Source organism: Loxodonta africana, chromosome 24 (assembly GCF_030014295.1).
Source record: "Loxodonta africana isolate mLoxAfr1 chromosome 24, mLoxAfr1.hap2, whole genome shotgun sequence".
NCBI lineage: Eukaryota > Metazoa > Chordata > Mammalia > Proboscidea > Elephantidae > Loxodonta > Loxodonta africana.
In genome coordinates, this window is record NC_087365.1 from 28,939,577 (window position 1) to 28,965,779 (window position 26,203).

The following is a 26,203-nucleotide window of genomic DNA, read 5'->3' on the forward strand; positions in this document are numbered from 1 at the left end:
CCATTGCAGTCAAGCCAAGGGATCGTGCCTGAGGGGCACCGGTTCCCACCAAGTCAGGTCCAGCAACTCCTCACTGCTTCTGAACCATCTCTCCCTGTACCATTGAGTCCAATTTCCTAACTTTGCCTTGATGTTCAGGGTTCCTAGCTTGTCATACATATAATCAATTCATTTGTTTTGGGGGGGTCTTTGCTGTAAGAGGGATCACTGGAAGCTTCTGAGTACTCTGCTATCTTGGCCCTGCCTCTATTCTTCTTTCATCTTTTCTTGTTGCACAAGTTATGGGTATTTAATTTAAAAAGAAAAGCAAAATATAAACAACAGCAAAATCCCTCATAAATCTACCACTCAAAATTAATCATAGCTTATCCTTAATGTCATATATTCTTTTTAAAAAAACAGAAGTTTGAGATCACATTGAATGTATCACTTGGCAACCAACACTATTCTTGTACCATATTTCCACATTGATCATTATAAGTCTACACTGTCAATTTTCAGGGCTGTAGACTTGGTTATCACATGGATTAACTGTAATGGGGTCAGCCTCCTTTCTTTGGATGTTAAGTTACTCTCAATTCTTCCTTTTTATACGAACTCTGGAATGAATGAAGCTAAATGTTTGCACACATCCTTAGTTACCTGATGGGATGATTTTATACATATATATATTTTTTTCCCACTTTATGTTTTAACTACACCAAAATGTTGATTGTGGTTACCTTTGATGGTATTCCATGACATTATTATTCTGTTTTTATGCTTTTTGTTTTCTCTAAATGCTTTGCAATGAATACATTTTATTTGGGTTATCACAATATTGTTCAAAATTATACCATAAAGGTGTCAATATTACCACGGTTTTCTTGGTGGTGGCTTTTTATGGCTGCTTGTGTTTCCAAGTAGGGGACAGGCTGTAATTCATTTAACCATTCCCTACTATTGGCCATTTGGACTTTTTCCCAACTTTTTGAAGATCGTTACATAGAAAATACACTCCACATTTGGGGTAATGACCTCTGGTGAAGTCCCAGAAGTGGACCAGCCTAGCCAAAAAGGTTAGTTTGGCTAACAGTTTTCACACCTTTGGTACATCCTGTCAAACTGCTTTCCCAATGACTTGTTACCATTGAGTCAATTGCAACTCATGGCAACTTCATGTGTTGCAGAGTAGAACTGTACTTCATAGGGTTTCCATGGCTGTGACCTTTTGGAAGGAGATCACCAGGCCTCTCTTCTGTAGCTCCGCTGGGTGGGGTTTGAACTGCCAACCTATAGGTTAGTAGTCGAGTGCAAACCACTTGTGCTGCCCAGGGACATTTCAGGAGGTTCCAATCTCCACTTCCACCAGCAGCGTGTGAGAAAGACTGCCCAGCCACCCTCACCTCTGGGAGACCTTTCAGGCCCCCAACAGTCGCTTTTCTGCCAGGACAGCAAGAGTAGCAGGAAATGGTGTTGTCAACTATGCCAGCATGATGACCCGAGGCCCAGAGCTGCCACAGTGATTTTTAACAAGCTCTTTTCCTGGAACAGAACCTGCAGAGAAAAAGAAAAGAAAGGAGGAAAGAAAGAACTCTGCTGGAAAAAAAGTGCACACATACACGTATTAATATAATATTTGGCACTTACATCACACTTTTAAAGATCTTCAAATGCCTTATAAACACTAGCTAATTAATTAAGCAGCCAAAAGCTGGCTGCAGTTGGTGGAAAGAGCTTAAAAAAAAAAAGCGGGGGTGGGGGGTGGGGAGCCAGCCCTCCACAACTCCAGATTTTATTGTTACCTGCCGGGGTGTGATTACAGGCCTCGGTGGCACAACAAGAATAGCCCTGCTCCAGGCTGCCGCTTGCCTGACTCCACGGCTCCCCTCCCACTGCACCGACTGCTGACTCACAGCCCGGCGTGGTGTTATTGATAAGGATAATAATAACTGCCAGTTACTACACTTGATCTGTGAGCTGCTCAGCCCAGGCTCCAGGCTTGCACTGTCTCCTGGAAATGCCAACCTTAGCTCCATTTCACAGATGAGGAGAGAGGCTCAGAGAAGGGATTGGCCCTGGGCAATGGAACAAGCACAACCCATCACTCATTCATTCATCCATTCAGCATATATTTATTGAGGATCTGGTGTGTGTGCCTGGAGTCCCCGGGTGGTGCAAACAGTTAAGCACTCTACAACTAACTGAAAGTTGGCAGTTTGAACCCGCCCAGAGGAGCCTCAGAAGAAAGGCCTTGCCATCTGTTTCCAGGATGTCGCAACCTTGAAAATCCTTTGGAGCACAGTTCTACTCTGCACACATGGAGTCATCCTGAGTCGGATCAATGGCAACAGGCCTTTTTGCTTTAGTGTGTGCCTGGGTAGTAAAACAGTTAAAATGCTCAGCTACTAATCAAACGGTTGGTGGTTTAAGTACACCCAGAAGCACCTCGGAAGAAAAGCCTGACGATCGATCTAATTCCAAAAAGTCAGCCATTGAAAACCTATGGAGCACAGGTCTACTCTGACACACATGGGGTTGCCATGATTCATAATAAATTATTGCTCCCGGTTTTTTTGTTGTTGTTGTTTTTGTTTTTTTTTTTTAGTGTCATGTCAGACACTGTTCCAGGCAAGGGCTGGGAAACAGTCCATCACGGATCTTATGTGCTAGTGGGGGGATATGATTACCGAAAGAAAATCAAATATAAATACTGCATTTATGTGATGATAACAATGGGACAGGAACCAGAAGGTGGACACCACCCCCTGTGTGACAGGCAGTGTGGACAACTGGGCCATGCAGACGTCAGGACTACCGTGGGGGTAGATGCCGGTACCCCACCTTATGGATGATGAGGCCCAGAGAGGGTGAGTACTGGGCTGGCTGAGAGGGGAACCCCGTCGTCATACCGCCGGCTGGTCCCAGAGCCTGCACTTCTTCCAAGCAGCACTTCCAGTCCTTCCTGTCTCTGATGCTGAAATGCTGACCCACTGGGAATGTGCCTGGCTCACTGCTGTTGGCAGCTGCAGCGCTGCCTCTGATGTCACTGGGTTGCTTCTTGTCTCTGCCATGGTGCGCCTGTACCCCTCTGTGTCTCTCACACACCTGGCACCAGCCACACCACTCTAGGCTGGGTGATGCCTGCTGCTCCCCTGCCTCTGTGGGTCTTGGCTCCTCCCCCGTCCTGTGAGGAGCAGGTTGAAGCTCTGAGACTCTGCTTACATGCCATGAGAACTGGGCCCCAAGGGCGATCCCTGGCCCAGGAGCCAGGGTGGGGTGAGACTGGGAAGGGGGAAAGAGGATGAGGGACAGGTGGATGAGACCTGTTCCCAGGCCCTGGGTTAGCCCAGTGAGGGCACACTGGAATCTGTGGTCCTCCCTTCCTTTGGGTGCCTGTGCCTACAGGCAGGGCAGTGCCAGGTGCATAGGCTGGTGGACAAATCCACTATGTCTCTCTCCTGCCCAGGCCAGAGCCAGAGCGGGCTGCTCAGGGCATCTGCTCCAGCCCTGGCTGACTGTGAGGCAAAGAGGCCTAGGTTGGGGCAGGACTTGCCCAAGGGCACATTGCAGGGCAGTGGAGAGCTCAGGCTGGGACTGGATCCCTGTCTTCCCGCACACCAGGCTGTCACCACGCCCTGTCTCTGTCTGGCTCACTTTCTTTTTCCCCACTCCACCTCACTCTCTCATTCTGTCTCTGTCTGCCTTTCCCTCTCTCTGTTTCTTTCTGCTTCTTTCCATCTGTCTGTCTCTCTGTTTCTCCGTGTTTCTCTCTGTGATCTGTCTCTTTCCATTTCCTCTTCCCTCACCCCACACTTTGTTCAGAATCAGGCCCTGGGCTATTCTCCCTCTGTCCCTGCATGTCTCAAAACAATGTCCTCTTGTCCCTTCATCCTTCTCCTGTCTGTTCATCATCCTGGCTGTGTCCTCCTCTCGTCCGCCCAGACTCCTTATCCGGGTCCCTGTCTCATGTGCATCAAGTGGTCTTTGATTTGGGACTCAGGCTCCTTCCTGCTGCCGAGCCCAGGAGCCCTGGATGCGTGGACTGGGTCCAGCTCCTGTGTGTCCCGCATCCAGCAGGGGCCTGGCCTGCAGGGGCATCAGCGAGGGTTGGTGGGGTGACATTTGAGCACCAGCCCCTCCCTATTTATTCTTCTTTTGTATAATGACAAGAATAGCCTCCCTTGTACCCAGCTCAGTACTAAATGACTGTTACCAAATCCGGAAAGGTGGGTCCTTGTCTGGCATGCTCAGACTTGCCAATTTTCTGGACACCAGTCTTTGAGAAAGAGAAAGTAACTTTACTGGAATGCATAGAGCAAGGAACTGGAAGGAAGTTCCTCAGATTCAACTCCCTAAGCTATGGGGAAGCAGGGCCTATACATGATTTGGGCAGCAAGATGGTGGCCACAGAGGCATACTGGGGAGGGAAAATTCTAGAAGGGGACCAGGAAACAGGAGGTGATGTGGTTCTTGTTGGACCTCTCACTTCCCAGTAGGGTCCTGGTGATGATTTGCTGTCTGATTTATTCCTCCTGTTGCTGCGTCCTCTGCTGAGGTCAAATAGCGGTCACAGCTAGCCCTTCTGCAGAAGCAGGGCGGGCGGAATCTGGCTTGGGCTACTTTAAGGACTAATGGAAATTTACTAGCATTCTTAGGAATCAGGTTACATGACTTCTAAGTGTCATCTCATTGTCTTTCCGAAATAAAACAGAGGGGCGGGGTACAGTACCCATCTCCTAGATAAGGAGTCAAACAAACAAAACTGATGGATAACTTCACACATGAATAAGGGGTTCCGCCAGGTTTCAAACCAGGTCTGATGACTCCGAAGACCAGATTTCTTTTTGACACTGCCTCTGCACTACATGAATCTAATCCTCACAGAGACTGGAGATGGGGTCATAGTAATTATATTATATCACAGAGGAGATGAAGGCTCTGGAGCAGTACAGGGACCCACCTAAACCAAGGCAGCTCGCAGAGCTCACTCTCGTGAGCACCCCTCCGACCCTGTCAGTCACCTGAGTGATTGGCCAGGGTCATACGACTAGAAGCCACTGGGCCAGGACTCCAGAACAAGTTCTCCTATTTCAAATCCTGTATCTTTCCAATGGAAACCCTGGTGGCATAGCGGCTAAGTGCTATAGCTGCTAACCCAAGGGTCAGCAGTTCGAATCCACCAGGTGCTCCTTGGAAACTCTACAGAGCAGTTCTACTCTGTCCTATAGGGTCGCTATGAGTCGGAATTGACTCGAAGGCACTGGGTTTGGTTTTTTTTTTTTTGGTTTTGTCTTTCCCACATCTCCACTGCCTGGATGAAGCCTACGGATGAAGCCTAAACCACTGAGTACGGCTCCCTGCTTGGGGCCTGCTTCCTGGCCAGACTGGAAACAGAACTAAGCTCCTTTCTAAACCCCACACACACATGTCGCCGCACACCTCTGAGCCTTGGCCCAGGCTGTTCCCTTTGTCGGGAATACCAGGCCCCCTTTCTTCATGGTAAACCCAGGTTTGAACCCCAGAGCTCAGTTTGGACAGGGTTCTTCCAGAGAGGGCTGAAGGCACCCCTCAGGTGGGTCCACACCTACATCTGCTGGGTCATTAACCACTGTGTGGCTCAGTTTCCCCATTTGTCATACAGTCTCACCAGGTAGGCTTGTGGTGAGGATTACATGAGATGGTACATGGGACGTGCTGAGCACAAGCCCAGCTCATGGTCTGCACTCAGTCAGCAGAAGCTGTTGCTGATAAACACCTGAGACAGCAGACAGGATCCTGCAGGATGAATAACGGCCTGTGTTCCCTGCAGGAGTGACAGGTGAGCAGGAGCTCCAGGTGACTCAGCGTGAGACATTGGTGTCAGTTGCGGCTGGAGAGGCGGTCACTCTGCACTGCGTTGTCTCCTCTCTGCAACCCGTGGGGCCCGTCCAGTGGTTCAAGGGGAATGGACCAGATCGGCAGTTAGTCTACAGTTTCAAAGGAGCCCTAGACCGCGTACGCCTCTTCCCCCGAGTAACAAATATTACAGACCAGACAATAAGAGGCAACACGGACTATTCCATCCACATCAGGAACATCACCCCAGCAGACGCCGGCACCTACTTCTGTGTCAAGTTCAGGAAAGGGAGCCCTGAGGACGTGGAGTTTGAGTCTGGTCCTGGGACACAGATGACTTTGAGTGGTGAGTAGTATGGGCCTCCTCCCCCCATTGTGTGATGACAACTCAGTAATAATGCCCTCGGTTCTTTGAACAACTAAGTATTAGGTGTGATGGTGGATGTTTATACTTACGGTCACCTTTCACCCCCTTTTACAGATCAGGGAGCTGAGGCCTAGAGGGCTTGCTATTTGCTCAAGGCCCTCCAGCTGATAAAAGGTGGAGAAAAGTCTGGAAACCTAGTCAGCCTGGCTCCCCTTGCCTTTCCCAATCTGTTCCCTGCAGATGAGGGGACTGACAGTTTGGGCGACTCGCCCAGTCACAGGCCAAACCTCACCTCCTGCCCCCAGATTCTTCCCCTGCATTGTGGTTGTGTCTTCTCTTATTCAACAAACACTTGCTGAGGACCTACTGTGTGCCAGGCTCTGCTCTCATTAGAAACAGCAAGGAACTAGGTGGGCAAAAGCTCTCCTCCCGTGAAGCTTCCGTTCTCTTCCCCTCCAAGGAGGAGAGGGTTGGTCCAGGGCAGAGAGCAGATGTGAGTTTCTTTATTTAGTCTTCGGAAACATCACACCGAGCAGAAAGCCCTAAGAGGCAGAGACTCACTGTTTGATCTGAGAGCACTGGTTGGGGAGAGGCTGAGAGGGTTGGCTTGGCCGAGGGCTCTTTTGGGAAAATCCTGATTCAGGACCGACACCCCCACGAAGTACAGAGACTCCGAGCCAGGCTGGTCATCTCAGAATGTCCCTCACCCCAGAGATGAGGCCCCCCATGTGGGTGACTTAGGAGTTACCCAGCTGAGGCAGCACAGAAGATGCTCCTTTGGGTTTTCTGCCAGAGGCCCAGGATCCTCTTCCCTTCCTGGACGTCAGCCGGGAAGGATCTTTAGACACCGCCCAGCCCAGCCCCCACTCACAGATGGGACATTTGAGGCCAGGAGACAACAGGGCCCTGACCGTGGTCACAGGGTGAGTTAGTGGTGGGATCTGGACCAGAACCCAGACCTGTTTCCAGGCCAGGCTCCTTACTGCTCCGCCGTTAGATGACCTGTCCACAGAAGAGCCTGGACACAGTAGGTGCTGAGTAAAAGCTCGTTGAACCCAACATTGAGCAGGAGCCAACAGTGCTGCTTCTCATCAATTTCCCAAAGGTCGAGAATGCCCCTCGCACTCAGACCCTGAGGCCCATATATGATTACAAAGCCTCTGTCTAACTTAAGCCAGATCACTCTGTGTAGGCCGTTTCAGTACATACAGAGCTTCTCCATTGTTTTTAAGGACTCCAGAATGCCCCATTGTATGGACATGTCATCACTTATTTTACAATCTCCTGTGTATGGATAAGTAGGCTGTCTCCAGTCTCCAGCTATTAAATGGTGCTTCCAGGCATGACCTGCACCTGCATCGTCCTCCTCACGTGGGGTGTCCACTGGGGGTGTCGCTGCTGGGTCACAGAGCACAGGTAGTTTAGTTTAAGTGGATAGTGGGTAGTTTAGTTTATGTGGATAGGGCCAGATTCCCTCCCAGATACAGCAGTTTCCCACAAACCTGGATATAGGCAGGGAAGGCAGCTTTATCTTGATTTATAGACATTACACGTGGGGACACTGAGGTTCCCAGATGGTGAGTCCCTTTCTCTTGTGGAAGCGGTCACAGTAGTAAGTGGCTCAACCCTGACTCAGCGCCACTAACTCCTAGTGAGTCCCCATCCCTCTCTGCCACACTGCCTTCCCAAGTGATGGCCAGGATGAGAAGGGGGGCATAATAGTATTTACCCTTACAACCAGGGCTGTGAAGAAGCGGTCCTTCACTGCCTCTTTTACATGATGCTCAGAGAGCAGAACTGTCTGTGGGCAGTAGGGGAGCTGAGACTTGAACCCCAAGGAGACTGACTCCGCAGCCCCTGCTCTCTGCAACACCCCACTGTGCTTATCAAAGTGTGGAGAATGCTCCAGCCCTCTCCTTTTAAAATCTTGTGTTATTCTGTTTTGCAGTAATAAGCATTAAAAAAAAAAAAAAATCCTACAGGGGGAGGAGGGGTTCACTTTGCAACCCAGATCCTACAGATACTGCAGACAACTCAGGATATGTTGAACCTGTTCCTAAAAGTGGCATCTCAGCATCCTCAGAAGGAATAAGGCACCTTTTCCCCCATTGCTGTGATGTTGCTTCTCCCCCAGCAGCCTGGGAGCCAGCTCTGTAAAAGGCAGTGCTCGTGGAACAAAGAGGGGCCCAGGGCAACCTAACAGAGAACGAGCACCCACTACACAGCTCTGAAGACTGAGGAGGCTGAGAGGAAGGCAGTCTCTGGAAGGTGCTTGGAGTCGTGGGTGAGCAAATATTTACATTCCCGATGCAGGTTATCAGGAGCCCAGTGTCTTCTGTTTATTGCTGCTGAGTAACCAGCCTGGGCACTGACTGAGGAGGGCAAGTTCTCACTATAATTGCTGAAGCCATAGACCTCAAAAGGAAAAGGGAGGGTGGCGGTCAGTGTCAGGGCTCCTGAAGGTGGGCATTTGCTCTGCTGATAGCATGCGAAAGCTTAGGTGGCCACAGGAAATTCCCACGTGGATGCAGGCACTTTATTCCTCGAAGCCTCAGTTTTCTCATCTGCAAAATGGTGATAATCATAGCCTGGAAGCTCAGCTGAAACCTGTCCACCATGGGTGACCCTGCTGGTATTTGAACACCAGTGGCATAGCTTCCAGCATCACAGCAACACTCAAGCCCCCATAGTCAGACAAACTGACAGACGTGTAAATAATTGTAGGTGATTCTATTACACAGCCAGGGCTTAGAGCCCCTGAGTTACATTTTCTCTGGGGTCACAGGAGAAAAATTGTATTTTTTTCTTGTCAAGGGAGGTTTCTCACTGAACTAGGGCTTCAGAACAGCTTTCAGGGTGTGGGCACTTCAGAAGAGCATCTGTCAGTGACAGGTATTTGTGGGCCTGACAAAATACGCCCTAGATGTGTGGTTTGGACACCTGTCATGGATTGAATTGTGTCTCCCAAAAATATCTTCACCTTACCTGGGCCATCATTCTCAGTGTTGTGTGATTGTCCACCGTTTTATGTGATTGTCCACCATTGTATGCAATTTTCCTATATGTTGTAAATCCTATCACTATGATGGATTAGTGGCAGTTATACTGATGAGGTCTACAAGATTAGGCAGTGTCTTAAGCCAATCTCTGAAGAGATATAAAAGAGAGAAGCGAGCAGAAAGATATGAGAGCTTTACACCACCAAGAAAGCAGAGCTGGGAGCAGAGCATGTCCTTTGGACTCGAGGTTTCTGTCCTGAGATGCTCCCAGACCAAGGGAAGACTGATGACAAGGACCTTCCTCCAGAGCCGACAGAGAGAAAAAGTCTTCCCCTGGAGCTGGCACCCTGAATTCGGTCTTCTAGCCTACTGGACAGTGAGAGAATAAAGTCTTTGTTAAGTCATCCACTTGTGGTATTTCTATTATAGCAGCGCTAGATGACTAAGACAACACCCTAACCGTGGACCTGCCTCAGGGGCTGAGAAGGGGCTCCTACCCCTTCTGTTCACCAAGAGGGAAAACCCAGACAAAGCCAGGTTCAGATCCAGCTCATTGCCAGGGAAGATTTTTACCTTTAAAAATGTCTGTGTCTGAGCAGGTGAGGGAATTTCAACAAATCTTCACTGTTCAGCCACAGAACTCTCCCTCCCCCAGCACATCACAATGTCACTGACAAAATCTGCCCTCTCGCCCTTTCAGAATGCTTCCAGCTTCTGTAAAGAGCTAATCTGCAAGAAAACGCCTGTGATCTTGTTTGTGTTTTGCAAATTCATCTGCCAAATTTGCCTCCTGAGGGGATTATTTTAAAAAAGGAGAATTATAATTTGGTGGTTTCTACTGCTTTTTTCATTTCGGTTTTTGTTGTTGTTGCAGCTGCAGGGAGCAGGATTTGGGACTGTTTTTGGTGTTTCTCCTGTGCTTTGTTTTGTCTTTTTACTGCTTAAAGAGTAAATATGTAGTTTAAGAACTCGTAATGAGCAGATCTTATGATGTCAATAATAGGTATAATTTATTGAGCACCTACTACATGCCAGGCTCTCCCTTGTACATACACCATCTCTAATCTTACCAGGTTGGTGTCATTATCCGCTTTTTGCAGAAACAGACACTGAAGCTCAGAAAGATAAAGCACAGAGATGCGAACATTAGTCAGCCCTTACGTGGGGCGAGCTCCGCCATTACCCACTGTGCATCCTTGGCCACCATGTGCCTCTCTGAGCCTCATCCAATAAATGGGGGTCACTACCACCTAGTGCACAGGGCTGGAGGGAGGGAGAAAGAGCTGAGGGGCTGGAGGGATCAGCCCAGCATCAGGACTGGGATCTCTCAATAAATGGTCACTGGCGACCCCATATTGTGCTTCTAGGTATATCCAGACATCTGGTGTTCTCATGACTTGATTATTCAAGTGACGCCCTCCTTACTGTGCCCAAAAATGTTCCATGGGTGTTAGGAGCCAAGTCATATACTCACAAATGCAAGTATTTGCACTATTTGCTGGCGCAGAAATTTGGGCAATAATTAACAATCTTGAGACCCAAGAGGCATTCCTTTAGGACCTGCACACTGGTAGGGACTGCCCTGGTTCTTCTGATTCTTTGATTTCTGGAAGCTTTCAGGGTACCTGAAGTGCTTCTGGGTTTAGTATCCCCATGTGTGTATGTGTGTGTGTATGTGTGCACGTGTGTGCATGTGTGCGTGCGTGTCTTGTAATTAACAGTTCTCAGCACTCGGTAGTCTCCATTTTCCACCCCCAGCTGACCCAAAAGAAGGCCCCAGGTTCAGAGAAACATTCCCCTGTCCCCTCCTTTCAATTTCCTGGTTTATACAGATTAGGCCCTGCTGGAACATTGATGGAAGGAATGAAAAGTATGCAACAATAACCACCTGAAGAAGAAGGAGCTCTGGATGTAAACACAGCATGTGTTAAAGATAGGTTTACAAAAAAAAACCAAACTCACTTTGCACTTGTTTATTTCTGTTAAGCATCCTCTGTGGTTTTTCCAGTGCAGAAATGCTGGCATTGACTCATTTGAACCTCACCAGCCCTGGGAGGAGAATGTTTATGGTCCCATTTTACAGATGAGGAACCTGGAATGTGCAGCAGCCATGCCGCCAGTGGCTGGTCAGCCTGGATTCTGCTTTCAAGGCGGTCCCACTCTGCCACTTCTTCCCCTACATTTACTTCTATAAGCGATTTCTCTGAAATGGGAATGCTTCCGGATGAGGCCAGCTAGGAATATTTATTTCAAAGAATGAGACTTGTAAGTAAATGTGTTCCAGAGTTGAGATTGGTGGGGCGATCCCCTGGTGTAGGGAAAAGAAAGTGGAGCTGGATGCAGGCATAGAATACCATGTTGGCCTTGCTTTCGGTCAGGTCCCTTCACCTCTCAGAATATTTGTTTCCTGCTCTATGAGATGAGGACAGCGACCCCTCCCTCCCAGCACTATTAGCAGGATTAGAAAACAGTAAGCATGAAGAGTCTGAGCACTGTCACACACTTACCATTCATGGTGATGATGCAGTGATGGTTATTGTTTACAAATGCTCCTTCTTGTAGCCAAGCCCTCTCCCCTGGTGGTGTTGTGCCCCTCAAGGAGGACCACCCCTGGCCAGACAGTGACCTTCACCTGCGAATCCCACGGCTTCTCCCCCAGAGATGTCACCCTGAAGTGGTTCAAAAATGGAAAGGAGCTCCCAGCCCTCCAAACCAAGGTAGTCCCGCTGGGCGACAGTGTCTCCTACAAGGTCTCAAGCAAGACACCGGTGATGCTGACCCAAGAGGATGTCCACAGTCAGGTCATCTGTGAGGTGGCCCACAGTACCTTGCAGGGCTCTCTTCGTGGGACAGCCAACTTGTCTAACATCATCCGAGGTAGATGACACTCACACCCAGCCCAGACCCCCACCCAGCCCCCGGTCTGTTCTCCCAGGTTTGCTCCAGGGCTTGAACTTCCTGGAATCCAATTCCTAATAGTCCCTCCCAATTACCATAAACCTACAATCTGTCACTCACTCTGCTCAACACTTTCACCTACTATTTTAATGGCAGCTTCCAGCTGAATACTTTTCATGTTCCAAGCACAGTGTTAGTTCCATTTATTTTACCAACAGCAGTGACAATTACTGAGCACCGACTACATGGTAAGCACCTATGTGTTTGGTGATTTTATTTATTTTGGTATAGTTATTACATTCTGACTGCATGCGAGGCATTGTGCTGGCTGATTTCACTCATTATTATCCTAATAGTCCATGAGCACATACTGTGTGCCAGGCATTGTGCCTAGTGATTTCATTCATTATGCAAAGAGAATGTATATTGCTTGGGTACCTCCTGCATGTCTAGCATTTTCCTCGGTGATTCCCTTGCCATGATGGTGAGAACTAACCATTATTGAGCTCCCCCTCTGTGATCTGTCTTTTCCACAAGGTCAGAGCTTCTACTCTGTGCTGTTTCAGTTCCACCCACCTTGGAGGTTACCCAAATCCCCATTCAAGGGAACCAAGTGAACATCACCTGCCAGGTGAAGAGTTTCTACCCCAAGAGCCTAGAGCTGACCTGGTTGGAGAACGGAAATGTGTCCCAAACAGACTCAGCCTGGATCCCCACCGAGGACAAGGATGGGACCTATAACCTGAAGAGCTGGATCCTGGTGAACTCATCTGCTCACAGGGAGGATGTGGTGCTCACCTGCCAGGTGGTGCATGACGGGCAGCCAGCAGTCACCAAACACCAGACCCTGAAGTTCACTGCCGCCTGGAAGGACCACACCAGGAAGTCAATCTCTGGTGAGACCTCCAATCCACCCCACCTGGCTTATCTTTAAATTGTACCTTAATTTTATCTTTATTATTTTAATGTTAAGATAGTCACTCATGCTTGTTGTTGTTAGATGCCATTGAGACAATTTTGACTCATAGCAACTGCATGTGACAGAGTAGAACTGCCCCACAGTGTTTTCTAGGCTGTAATCTTCATAGGAGCAGATCAATAGGTTTTTCTCCTACAGAACATCTCAGTGGGTTCATGCCACCAATCTTTCAGTTAACAGTCAAAGCTTAACCTTTGCCCCATCAGGGCTCTTTCATTTACACTTATTATAGGGCAATCTAACCTAAAACCAAACCCACGGAGTCAATTCTGACTCATAGAGACCCTACAGGAAAGAGAACTGCCCGTAGTGTTTCCAAGACTGTAAATCTCTACAGAAGCAAGTTGTCATACCTTTCTCCAAGGAGCAGCTGGTGGGTTGGAACCTCCGACCTTTCAGTTAACTGCTGAGTGCTTAACCACTGCACCACCATGGCTCCTTGTAACCTAGATGCTTGTTAATATAAATCAGAAGTTTAAAGTGAGCTTCTTTCCCTGAAATCCCACAGCCCAAGGTCACCCACCACTGTAAGAGTTGAGTATGTATTTTTATAGGTATTTTTGCATAAACACATATTAAAGAAAGAAGGGAAGACAAAGAGAAGGAGGGAGGGAGGGAGGGAAGAAGAGGATCATCCCATTCACAGCGTCCTGCCCCTTGCTTTCCTCCCCTAACAATCACGACTTTCCCAGGTCCATGTGAGCCCACAGGCCTCCTCCTTGTTCTTTCTAACCTCTGCCTTGCCTCCCTCACAGCTTTGCAAGCCTATCTCAGGTCTCATTCAGACAGTGCACTGGACAGGAGGTGCGTCTGGGATGTTTACAGCTTACAGGTTAATGCTGCAAAGAAAGTCCTTGTACATATATCTCTCATGTGTGACTATTCCGAGGGATGAATTCCCAAAGGAGCATTTCTGGTCAAAGGACACGCCTATTTAAATGATGATAACACTACCATTCTGTCCCTTAAAAGGGTTGTATGAATTCAATCCCTTGGGGGAGTAAGAGGCCTTCAGTGTATCCTTTTCTCACCCTATCCAATCTGTTATCAGTGTATTTCCTTTCTTCAAAATGGCTGTATCTAGTGGTGCTGCAGTGCCCTGTGGAATGTTCATATTTAAATAAAAAGAATATATTCATGAGCACTACTAAGAAAAGAATGAAAAATAACAGTGTGGAGGGATTGCTTACTGTGATGGCTAATGTTATGTGTCAACTTGATTGGGTTATGATTCTCAGTGGTTTGGCAGACATTGGACTGATGGGTTTTCCGTAAGATAATATAACATAATCACCTCCAGGATATGATCCTATGTGATCAGCCAATCAGCTGTAAGAGGAGTTTCCTCGGAGGTGTGGATTACATCCAGTATATATGGACATTCTGGCAAAGCTCACTAGCCGGCTCACTCTGGATGCAATATTTGTCTTGTCATCATCTGACTTTCGGTTCTGGGACTTGAGCCAATAGCCTGTTATCTGATGTGCAGATTTTGGGATTCTCCAGCTCCCACAGCCCCTTGAGCCAGCAGCCTACTGTCTGACATGCTGAAGTTGACTTCCTCAGCCCTTGCAATCACTTGAGTCAGAAGAAGCCTCAAGCCTGATGCCTGGCCCATGGATTTGGGTCTTTTCAGCCTTCACAACTTCATTAGCCATTTCCTTGAATTAAACCTCTCTCTATATATTGGGTATATATATTCATACATATCTCTTTCAGTGGTTTTGGTCCTCTAAGACATTTGGTACCAGGAGTTGTTCTAGAGGAACAAAATCGTAAGGATGAGTCTTCTAAATTGGTTCTCAAGTCTGGCTAGTTTTAAGGGCATTGGAGTCTTTGCTTCCAGTAGTAAAGAGGGCACTGCTAACCCATGGCATGAAGTGGCAATAGAATACACAAAATATCACCCCCAATAGATTAAATATTTGTGAGAGGCAAAGCTCTGGGTGATTGTATATTTGATACTTTTCTATAATTTTATCAGAATGAGAAGTATAAGGAAGCTTGTTGATTTTTCCTTCTTTTGCTAGACAAAGTGGTAGAAGAAAGGAACGAGCTCAAGTCTTCAGAGTCATAGCTCAAATGCCACATAAATGACCTGAATGTTGCCACTTGTGCCCTGAAAGGAAGCCTTATTTCTTGTAGTCACAAAGCTGATACCGCTGAAAACCAAACCTAGGGTCTTATCATAAAAGTGGCTAAATTACAATGACAACTGAATACCCAATGTTGAACGGTGTCTGAAGTTAAAATGAGGGCATCCATTGGGAAGAATGGTATCCTGAAACTTGAGATGGGGACATATAGGCAGATAATCAGGAAGTTGGGGCACTGAGCTCCTAAAAATTCTGTTGAATCACTCCTGCCAATGGAACCAGCCCTCTAAATCTAATCTCAAGAGATTACTCCATCTCTGTCTGCTAAACTACCTTCCCAGTAAAACCAGTATCTATCCCACCCCCATCTGATGAGATTAACTAAGCTGTTCCTAAAGAGTCTTTGTCTTAGATATTGCCTGGGGCAGCTCCTGGGGCCATCCTGGGGCATCACCTGAGGCAGATGCCTTATAAGACATTGCTGAATGTCCCAGGATCCACCCCCACAACCCATTTTTCCTCTAGTCCTATAACTAGACTTAACTCCCAGCAAGTGTCAAGATGTGAAATACAAAGTGTGATGCAGGAGGAGGTATGCTACGCTTCAAAGTAGCTACACTTCTAAGTGTGCTTCAAAAGAACTGCTTGATTTTCTAATATATCCAAACAGAATCCTGTGGAATATGTGTGGGAATGGCTATTAGTGGTGTGGGATAATGGTGTAAGGAACATAAAGTTGGATCAGTCTGAGTTTATTGGTATGGGCCCATTGAGCACAGGTTCTTCATTCAATGTTTCAGCTCAAAAGGTTAGAAAAGGATCTAATAATTTATTTGGCTGGTTCACTGAAGCATGGATTAAGTGGTGGCCTACATTAAATCGAGTTGAAATGCCAGACCTCCCTTGATATACTGCAGAAGAAAGTATCCAAAGGCTAAGGAAAACTGGAATGTTTGAGTGGACTGATCAGTTTGGACCCACATACCCCCCATGGAGTGCCCAGAGGACACGCCTTTTACCGCAATGGTGAGGAACAAATTTATGAAGGGAGCCTCAGCATCCTGGAAGACTGCTGTGATTCCTATTTTATGTAAGTCAGGCTTGACAGTAGGAATTGCCCTAAGTGAATTAAGACATCTACCTAAAATGAATAAGGGAGACCAAAGAATAATTAATGCCTTTGAATTATGGTGTTGTCAAAGAATATTGAATATATCATGGAATGACAGAAGAATGAACAAATCTGTTTTGGAAGAAGTACAACCAGAATGCTCTTTAGATGCAAGGATGGCAAGATTTCTTCTCACGTACTTTGGACATGTTACCAGAAGGGACCTGTCCCTGAAGGAGAACATCATGCTTGGTAAAGTAGAGGGTCAGTGAAAAAGAGGAAGACCCTCAATGAGATGGATTGAGACAGTGGCTGCAACAATAGGATCAAGCATAACAATTGTGAGGATTGTGCAGGAATGGGCAGTGTTCGGTTCTATTTTACATAGGGTAACTATGAGTCAGAACCAACTTGATGGCACCTAACAACAACAACTACAATGGGGCTGATTGTACCCCATGGTGGTAGAGACCCAGTGGAGGCACTTAATCGACAAAGACAATGTGGGTGTAATTACCATAATGGACAGTACACTCAAAGCAATAATCAAAATAGGCTGACTCATATGAACTTATGTCATTGGCTATTTAGTCACTGTATCCCCAGGACTACAATAGATGGGAAATCTAAATATTTACTAAATTTGTACAAGTGAAAGAATTCTAGGTCAAGTGAATGGCAGTCTAAGTTGAATCACTAGACCAAAGAGTCACTACTTCTCAATCATTCCCAGATTTGAGCCAGTTTGCATACCCAGAATGCCCTGAATGAAGGGGAGGCTGGATCTCCTTGAGGAAGGACCCCACTACACTGCCAAAAATGTATACAGTTGCTTTTTCTTCCAGCCTTCCCCAAAGGGATCTATGGCCTTTTATGAAAGTGACAGTTCATTGAGGAAAAGGATAATCAGATTTTTGAAGGATTTTTGGACACTGGATATGAACTGACACTAATTCCAGGATACCCAAAATGTCATTGTGGCCCACCAGTCAGATTTGGGGACAGGGTGGATGGAGGTCAGGATATTAATGGAGAGTTAGCTCAGGTGTGTCTCACTGTGGGTCCAGTGGGTCACCAAATCCATCCTTAGTCATTTCACTGTTCCAGAATGCATAACAGAAATAGATATGCCCAGCAACTGGCAGAATTCCCACCTCCACTGGATCCCTGACTTGTGGAGTAACAGTTATTATGGAAGGAAAGGCCACTTGGAAACTATTAGAGCTGCTCCTACCTAGGAAAATAGTAAACCAAAAGCAACATCGCATTCCTGGAAGGAATATGGAGATTACTGCCATTATCAAGGACTTGAAGGATGCAGAGGTGGAGATTCCTACAAACGTCCCCACTCATCTTGTCTATCGGGCCTGTGCAAAAACAGATGGATTTTGTAGGATTACAGTGGATTATCTAGTACCTGGTATACTGCTATTGATCTGACTAATGCCTTTTTCCTGATTCTGGTTTCGAGAGATCACCAGAAACAGTTTGCCTTCAGCTGGTAAGGCCAGCAATATACATTCATTTTCTTACCTCAAGTGTATATCAACTCCCCAGGCCTATGTCACAATTTAGTCCGCAGGGATTTGATCACCTTTCCCTTCCACAAGACATCACACTGGTCCATTACATTGATGACATTAGGCAGGTTGGACCCAGTAAGGAAGAAGCATCAATGACTCTAGATTTACTGGTAAGACATTAGCGTAGAGGGCAGGAAATTAACCTGACAAAAATTCTGGTGTCTTCCACATCAGTGAAATTTCTGGTGGTCCAGTGGTGTGGGGTATGTTGAGATATTCTTTCTAAAGTGAAGGATAAGTTGTTGCATCTTCCTTCCCCTACAACTAAAATGGAGGGACAACACCTGGTGGACCTCTTTGGATTTTGGAGGTAACATATCCCTCATTTGAGTATGCTACTCCAGCCTGTTTGTAAAGTGACTCAAAAAACTGCTAATTTTGAGTGAGGCCCAGAACAAGAGAAGGCTCTGCAACAGGTTCCAGCTTCCATGCAAGTTGCTCTACCACTTGGCCCTTGTGTTCTGGCTGATTCAATGGTTCTTGAAGTGTCAGTGTCAGATAGAGATGCTCTTTGGAGTCTTTGGCAGGCCCCTGTTGGTGAATCACAGTGCAGACCCTTAGAATTTTGGAGCAAAGCCCAGCCATCCTCAGCAGATAACTGTTTCCTTTCAAGAAACAGCTTTTGTCTTGTTACTGGACCTTCACAGAGACTGAATGCTTAACCATGGGCCAAAAAGTCACTATGTGCCCTGAGCTACCCATCATGAACTGGATGTTGTTTGACCTACAGAGTCATAAAGAAGGACATGCACAGCAGCACAGATGGTTCTATGTGACATGCAGGCAATACTTGAAATTGGACAGCACTGTAGCCCCTTTCTGGGACTCCCTGAAGGACAGTGATGAAGTGAAATCCTCCCAATGGGCAGAACTTCAAGCAGGGCACCTGGTTGTTCACTTTGGTTGGAAGGAAAAATGGCCAGATATGTTATTGTATACTGAGTCATGGGCTGTGGCCAATGGTTTGGCTCAATGGTCAGGGATTTGGAAGGAACATGATTGGAAAGTTGATGACAAGGAGGTATGGGGAAGAGGTATATGGATAGATCTCTCTGAACTGGCCAAAGAAGTGAAGATATTTAAGTCTCATGTGAATGCTCATCAAAGAGTGACCTTGGCAGAGGAGGATTTTAACATTCGAGTACTGAGGATGACATGTTCAGTGGAAACCATTCATCCTCCTTCCCCAACCATCTCTTTCATCGCCCAAATGGGCTAAAAACCTAAGTGGTCATGGTGGCAGGGAAGGAGGTTATGCATGACCTCAGCAACATGGACTTCCACTCACCAAGGTCATGTTGGCTACAGCCACTGCTGAGTGCCCAATCTGCCAACAGCAGAGATCAACACTGAGTCCTCAATACGGCACTACTCCTTGGTGATCAGCCAGCAACCTGGTGGCAAGTTGTTTACATTGGACCACTTCCATCATGGAAAGGGCAAACTTTTGTTCTTAGTGGAATAGACATTCAATCTGGATACAGATTTGCCTTCCATGCATGCAGTGCTTCTGCCAAAACTACCATTCATGGACTTACAGAATGCCTCATCCACTGTCAAGGCATCCCATACATCATTGCCTCAAATGAAGGAACTCACTTCACGGTAAACGCAGTGCAGCAGTTGGCCCATGCTCATGTAATTCACTGATCTTACCCTGTTCACCATGATCCTGAAGCAGCTGGCTTTATAGAATGATGAAATGGCCTTCCAAAGACACAATTACAATGCCTGCTAGGTGGCAATATCTTGCAGGGTTGGGGCAATGTTCTCCAGGAGGCTGGATTAAAGTCTTAACATGTAAAAAGTAAGACTTTAAGAAAAGGTAGAGTAGCTCAATAGGCCAATTTTTCTGAAGATAACATCTATAAGCACAGGGCCAACTTTCTGAATACTTTGGAGGGCAAACAAAAGCAGACAGAAACTGCAGATGAATCAACTTTGAATGAAAGGAGCAGTACTGGCCGTGTTTCCCATTGTTGCAGTTTTTTGCTAAGCATCAGCCCTACTCGATGTTCAACAGTCAACTGTAACTTGGGTAGAAACTTGCAGTCTTACTGCGTAAAGAGTCAGAAGATAGTGTTTTGGTGACCACAGCCATTGGAGGACAGGAAAATCCCAGAAAAGAGAAATCCAAGAAGGATAGCCCCAATTCTGTGTATTAACTCAGCCAAATGAACAATCCAAAAACTATTTAGACAAAATTAACTGTCTCAAAAAAATCAAATCTCTTCACAGCAGCATAATTCAAGGCCTCTACAATATCTCATTTACAAAATTCATGTTACAATCCAAATTTATTCATATGATGAAACAGAAAATGTAAATAATTCTCAACATAAAAAGCGATAGGTGGAGATCATTCCTGAGGTGATACAGATGTATGTGTTAGCAGGCAAGGATTTTGATTCAGCTATTAAAACTATGATCGATAACTAATATATAATATATAATATTTTTAAATGGATTAGCAGATAGGTAACATTATCAAAGAAATAAAAATTATTTTCAAAATACCAAAAATTAATCATAGAACAAAAACATAGAATGTACGAAATTAAAAAATGCACTGGCTGTCCTTAAGTGCAGATTGGAAATGATAGAATTAGTTGAGCTAATGTACTCTCCAGGTGGTGCAAACAGTTAACATGCTCAGCTGCTAACAAAAAGGTTGGAGGTTTGAGTCCACCCAGAGGTGCCTTGGAAGAAAGGTCTGGCAATCTACTTCTAAAAAACCAGCCATTGAAAACCCTATGGAGCACAGTTCCACTGTGACACAGACACGATCACAATGAGTCAGGATTGACTGAACAGCAACTGGTACTAATAAAACAGATGACCAGAAATTACCCAACCTGAGAAGCCGAGAGGGAAAAGATTAAAAACACGGAACAAACACACCTGTGGGAAAAAGGAAGAGAGACAAGGTGGGGCAGAAAGGTCATTTGAAGAAATGGCTAAAATTTCACAAATTTTGTAAATGAAGTTAATCTATAAATGCAAGATGCTCACTGAACTCGAGCACTATTTAGGTATGTCATAATCAAACTTTTGAAAATGAGAGATTAAGAGAACATCTTTAAATAGCCACACACATACACAAAGAAATGACATAGAAGAAGACGATACAAATGACACATGACTTCTTGTTGGAAAAAGGAGGGTGTACGTCAATGGAAAAGCAACATAAAAGTGATAAAGGAGGGGAAAAAAACTATAAATGTAGAATTCTTTATCCAATGAAAATTACTTGTATAATGAAGGCAAAATAAACATTTTTTGAAAAAATTAAAACACAATGTTTAACATGTGCTCTAGCAGAAAAGCTAAAGGAACTTATTAGGACTTAGAAAAATGCATATTTCTGTTTATCTGTGGTCTCCTTTCTTGCTTCAATCACCACCCTGTTGGTTTGGAGTTCTACAGATGGGAAACTAGGACTCAGGTAGTGATATGGGATGTTGTCAAAGGCATCTTGCCATTAGACCAGGTGATTGTCCTAAGCTAATCAGAGTAAATCTGAATGCCTGAATCCAGTCTATACGGCAAATTTGTGCCGCTTAAAACAAGGTTCCCTTCTGTGTGTCTGTATTTCTGAATCTGTCTCTTCTTGTAAGGACACCAGTCTTTGGATTTAGGACCCACCCTAATCCACTGTGACCTCATATTAACTTGATGACATCTGCAAAGACTTTTTCTAAATAAGATCGCATTCACAAGGACTGGGAATTAGAAATTCACCATATATTTTGAGAGGGACAAAATTCATCCACATCGTGAGTGACCCAGTTTCAGATTTGCATTTTAGAGTCTGTTTTCCAGAAACTCTCAAAACAGCCCAATTCAGATAGGTCAGTTTCTCTGGGAAACAGACTCCAAAATGAGTATAAGAATGCAGGAAGATCTTTGTGGAGTGCCATCAGGATCAATACATACGAAGGGGTATAAGAAGCAGAACTGGGGGTGAAAAACATTGAACTGTATAATTGCAGCTGAACAACAAAAGAGTCACTCCTACAGAAGGCTGTAGAGCTAGGATGGTCTTTTAGAGCTGTTTCCAATTAAAGGGATGGGAAGGAGCCTATATACCACAATTCAGCCAGTGGTTAGATTGGGTTGTCCCCTAGAAGGAGATGTGACCTTAGGCAATGCAGCTGTCTTCAACTGAAATAAAGCTCCAGAGAGCTTGCGGCCTCTAAAACACCAGCACCGACAAATGATGAGGTCTCCCCTCCTTTCTTAAGGAGGCACCGCCATTATCTTATTTATTAAGAAAAATATTTTAATGTCTCTCTTTGTTTAATGGAAACCCTGGTGGCGTAGTGGTTAAGTGCTACGGTTGCTAACCAAAGGGTCGGCAGTTTGAACCCGCCAGGCGCTCCTTGGAAGCTCTATGCGGCAGTTCTACTCTGTCCTGTAGGGTCACTATGAGTTGGAATCCACTCTGCGGCACTGGGTTTGGGTTTTTTGGGGGGGATTTGTTTAATATTAAAAGCAAAATCCGCTCCTCATAAAAATACAAAGAATCCAAAGGTGTGCTTCCCCAGATCCATCTTCCAGTGTCCAACAGAAAGAGTTCAGGTGGCATCTGTTCTGGGGCCAGACGGACTAGATCATATGTAAGGCCCCTCCCAGGCATGAGACTCTGATTCCTTTACTTACCAGGTGATCCCAGCCAGCAGGTTTCATTAGGTCAGGCTGCCCTGAGGGCTCCCTCAGCTCCTTGGTGCAAAGCCTTAAATCTCTACCAGTGAAACCTGTCCTCACTCCCTTGCCTGCAGTGTTTACGTAATTCCCATGACCCTGAGATGATGGACTTGTCTTGGCTCCAAAAACAGGGTTTCTGGAGCCATCCTAAGGGGCCACAGTATGGACTTCCCTAGATTGAATACCATTCACCTCATAACCCTCTCTAAACTCTCTAAGCTTCAGTTTCCTCATCAGAGTGGGGATGATACTTGCCCCACAGCATTGTGAGGATCAAGTAAGTAAACCAAGGGTCACACTTATATGCCACTGAGTACACGTTCTCCCCACCCATTCCCTCAAGGAGGACTGTCCTGGCTGCTGAGAATGAGGACAGACAGGATGCAGGTTCAAAGGCTTCAGAGCATCAATGGGCACAGGGAGTCTCAGAGGGAGTAAGTGGAAGCCCTGGGATTGGACTCCTGTGTGCTTCCTCTAATGGCTTCTCCTGCCTGTTAACTTCTAGTCCCAGTGCTGTCGACTCCATTCCTCCTCCTTGAAGGACTCCTTCTAGGCTTCAAAGCACTGCTGGTGGTTGGTGTCTCTGCCATCTATGCCTACAGGAAGCAGAGGGCCTGACTGTAAGTTGTGGGAGAAGCTCAGGCTTAAGGAAGGGGAGGGGGGGCACATGCAAGGTCTTTCCCCAGAAGGGCAAGGTCAGCAAGGAGGACCAGCCTAGGAGGTCCCATGTGTCACAGTGTCAGGACCCACCTGGAGTTAAGAGAGGTGACACCCTCTGCAATCCCCTCAGGAGTCTCCTGAAACCCTCTAATTAGTTCTCAGCTCCCAGGAAGCATGTGGATACCTGCAGGAGGTGAGTTAGGTCAAGGGTTTTCAAAGGGTATCCTCAGAATCATAGAGGTTCCATGGAGGAAATGGCAGGGGTGTGGGTGAGTGAGGGGCAATTGAGTGGGTGGCTCCCTTGGAGAATATCTCTAGATTACTTGAACACTGGGGTTCTATGAGGGCAAAAGGAATCTACATTTTAAAGTAATGTTAAGAACCCCTAGATCAGCTGCTGCAAGGGTATCTAACTAATGCTGCACAAGCCCGAGTGGACAGGACTGCAGATGGACTCAGGGAGAAAGATGAAGATGGCTGGAAACTATCCCAGCAGCTTCTTATCCCCTCATAACCCAACTATCATCCCAGGAGTAGAAAAGCCCTGGGGACACAGTAGGCACTCAGAAGACATTTCTTGATAATGATCAGATAATTAAATGTGCAACTGTGTCCCCGCAGCTACTTCCTTCCTTCCCAGACAGCCCAGCCTGAGAGAAGGTGCCAGATGGAAGATTCTGCAAACTCTGCTTCATGTGCCTCCCTGCTCTGGACACCTGCCTGCCCAAACCCTACTGCTGTTGCTTCTTACAGTCCTTGGTGCCCCAGGGATGGGTCTTGAGAGCTGGTTCTGGGTACTGATTAACTCCACTTCCTTAGAATATGAGAAAAATCAGGTTTCCTGAACATATCAAGATATGTCTCATCCACTGCTGTGTGACTAGGCTGTGGACCACATGCTCAAGTCTGTGCTCTCAAGAATTCTTCTTGCCTTCTGGATTCCTACCAAACCCTGACACCCAGCCTTGCCTCCTGAACATAAATGGATCCCTATCTCTGTTTGAAAAAGAAAAGTTATTCTCTCCTCCCTCTTTGCCCAGGTGTCCTACTTTTCAAACCCGGAAGTTTTCCCTCCCCTCTCTGTGATGAGAACACTAGTTCTTCTATCATCCTGCATCCTCTCCTACCCATCATCTATATACCTCACCTCCACCACTACTCCCTCATCCCAGCCACCATCGTCTCTTCTCCCATCATTGCTACCCTCTAACTGGCTTCCCTATTTCAGCTTTGCTCTTGAAGAAGCCACAATGATTCTTTGAAATGTGAGTCAGACTATATCATTCCTCTACTTCTTCTCAGACATATCTGCCTGGGTCACTCCCTCCCTTTTTCAAATCTCTGTTTAAATGTCACCTTATTAAAGGCACCTTCTGTAAACCATCCTATATAAAATATCAATACCCCCCCACCCTAGAATTTCAATTCCTCTTAACCTGACTAATTTTTTGCCATAGCACTATTACCATCTGACACACTAAATATGAGCAGTCTTCACTTTGGATGGTAGCTGGGGGATCATAAAAACGAGCATACAAATTGAAACTATGGAAAGTGATCTTAATAGTCAATGCAAAAATAGTGATTGCTTAATGAGCTTTCTTTTTTTTTTTTTTTTTGTCAAAACATTAACAGCATTCTTACTGCCAGCCATAAATGCATAAAAAAGCAAAACAAAACCAACTGATTCTGAGTCATGGAAACCCGATGTGTTACAGAGTAGAACTGCTCTACAGGGCTTGGCTGTAATCTTTACAGAAGTAGTTCACTAGGCCTTTCTTCCATGGAGTCACTGGGTGTGTTTAAACAGCCAACCTTTAGGTTAGCAGGTGATCACAAACCACATGCTCCACCCAGATATAGAGAAAATTAAAAAAATAGTAAAAAGAATATTTATTTAGTACACTGTAATCCAAAATTTAAAAACATGGGGAATTAAAGTGTTTTGTATCTTGGTAAAAAATTTGTCCAGGGTAGTTTAAATAGTGCTTGCCTTCATCTCACTGTATAACTTAAAACACAGAGCAAGCATCTTGCTCCTGCCTTGGTGAGTTATCATACTCCTTTCAAAGTTTGGATCCATTTCCAACATTTTATCCTTTGCACTTTCAATTTTGTAAAATCTCTCCAAGAGTTCCTTTAATGTGAAGGTTTTTGCTGGTATCACCTCATCTGGGACATTTTCATCCTTTTCATCACTACCCCTTTCCTGTAGTTTGTTAAGTTTGCCTTCACTAAGTTTCTATGGCTGCATATCTACAGTCTATCAGACAGCGTGTCAACATTTTCATGGTCTATTATTTCTTCTATAACTACTTGTATCTTTTATTGAATTTCACTTCCAACACTATTACTTTTCCTTTTTTCTTACACCTAAATCATTGTTGGCCTATTCCTTCTTTTAATAATTCATTTTTGAAAAATATCATGTGAGTTCATCACTAAGAGATCCCAAGTATACCAAGATATAGTACACCAAGGCAGATCTAGCACTTCAACTTGATTTACTGTGGACCACTGCATAATCCATGCTTCAGAGAACCAACCAAATAAACTATTAGGTGCTTTCTTAACCTCTTGAGCTGAAACATTGAATGAAGAATCTAGTCTCCCAACTCAGGTAGCTGCAGGGGCCAAAGAACACAAGATCTACAGGAAACCTGTCAGGCCAGTAGCTCACAGGCTGTAGAGGCTGATGAATCCCAACATCGGCAGGCAAGCTGCTGGCTCAAGCCCCAAGAACTGGAGGTCAGATGAACAGGAGGCAGTTGCAGAATACAGAGTGAGCAAAAGCCCACGAGCTTTACCAGAAAGTCCATCTATAGTGAATGCAGGTCACACCCACAAAGAAATTGCTTTCAACAAATTGACAGCACCTAACAGATCTCTTGGAAGAAGTACAACCAGAATGCTCCTTAGAAGCAAGGATGGCGAGACTGTGTCTTACATACTTTGGACATGTTGTCAGGAGGGATCAGTCCCTGGA

The 26,203-nt window shown here is 45.8% G+C and overlaps 1 protein-coding gene across 1 annotated transcript in view; it reads left to right on the forward strand.

Annotated features, from left to right (window-relative positions):
• Nucleotides 1–26,203, forward strand: part of LOC100673775 (signal-regulatory protein beta-1-like) — a 65,486-nt gene that overhangs the window by 24,689 nt on the left and 14,594 nt on the right. The window contains exons 2-5 of the mRNA XM_064276469.1: nt 5,792–6,163; nt 6,978–7,107; nt 11,783–12,060; nt 12,687–12,977. Of these exons, the coding sequence (XP_064132539.1) occupies nt 5,792–6,163; nt 6,978–7,107; nt 11,783–12,060; nt 12,687–12,977 (1,071 nt within the window). The remainder of the gene's footprint in view (nt 1–5,791; nt 6,164–6,977; nt 7,108–11,782; nt 12,061–12,686; nt 12,978–26,203) is intronic.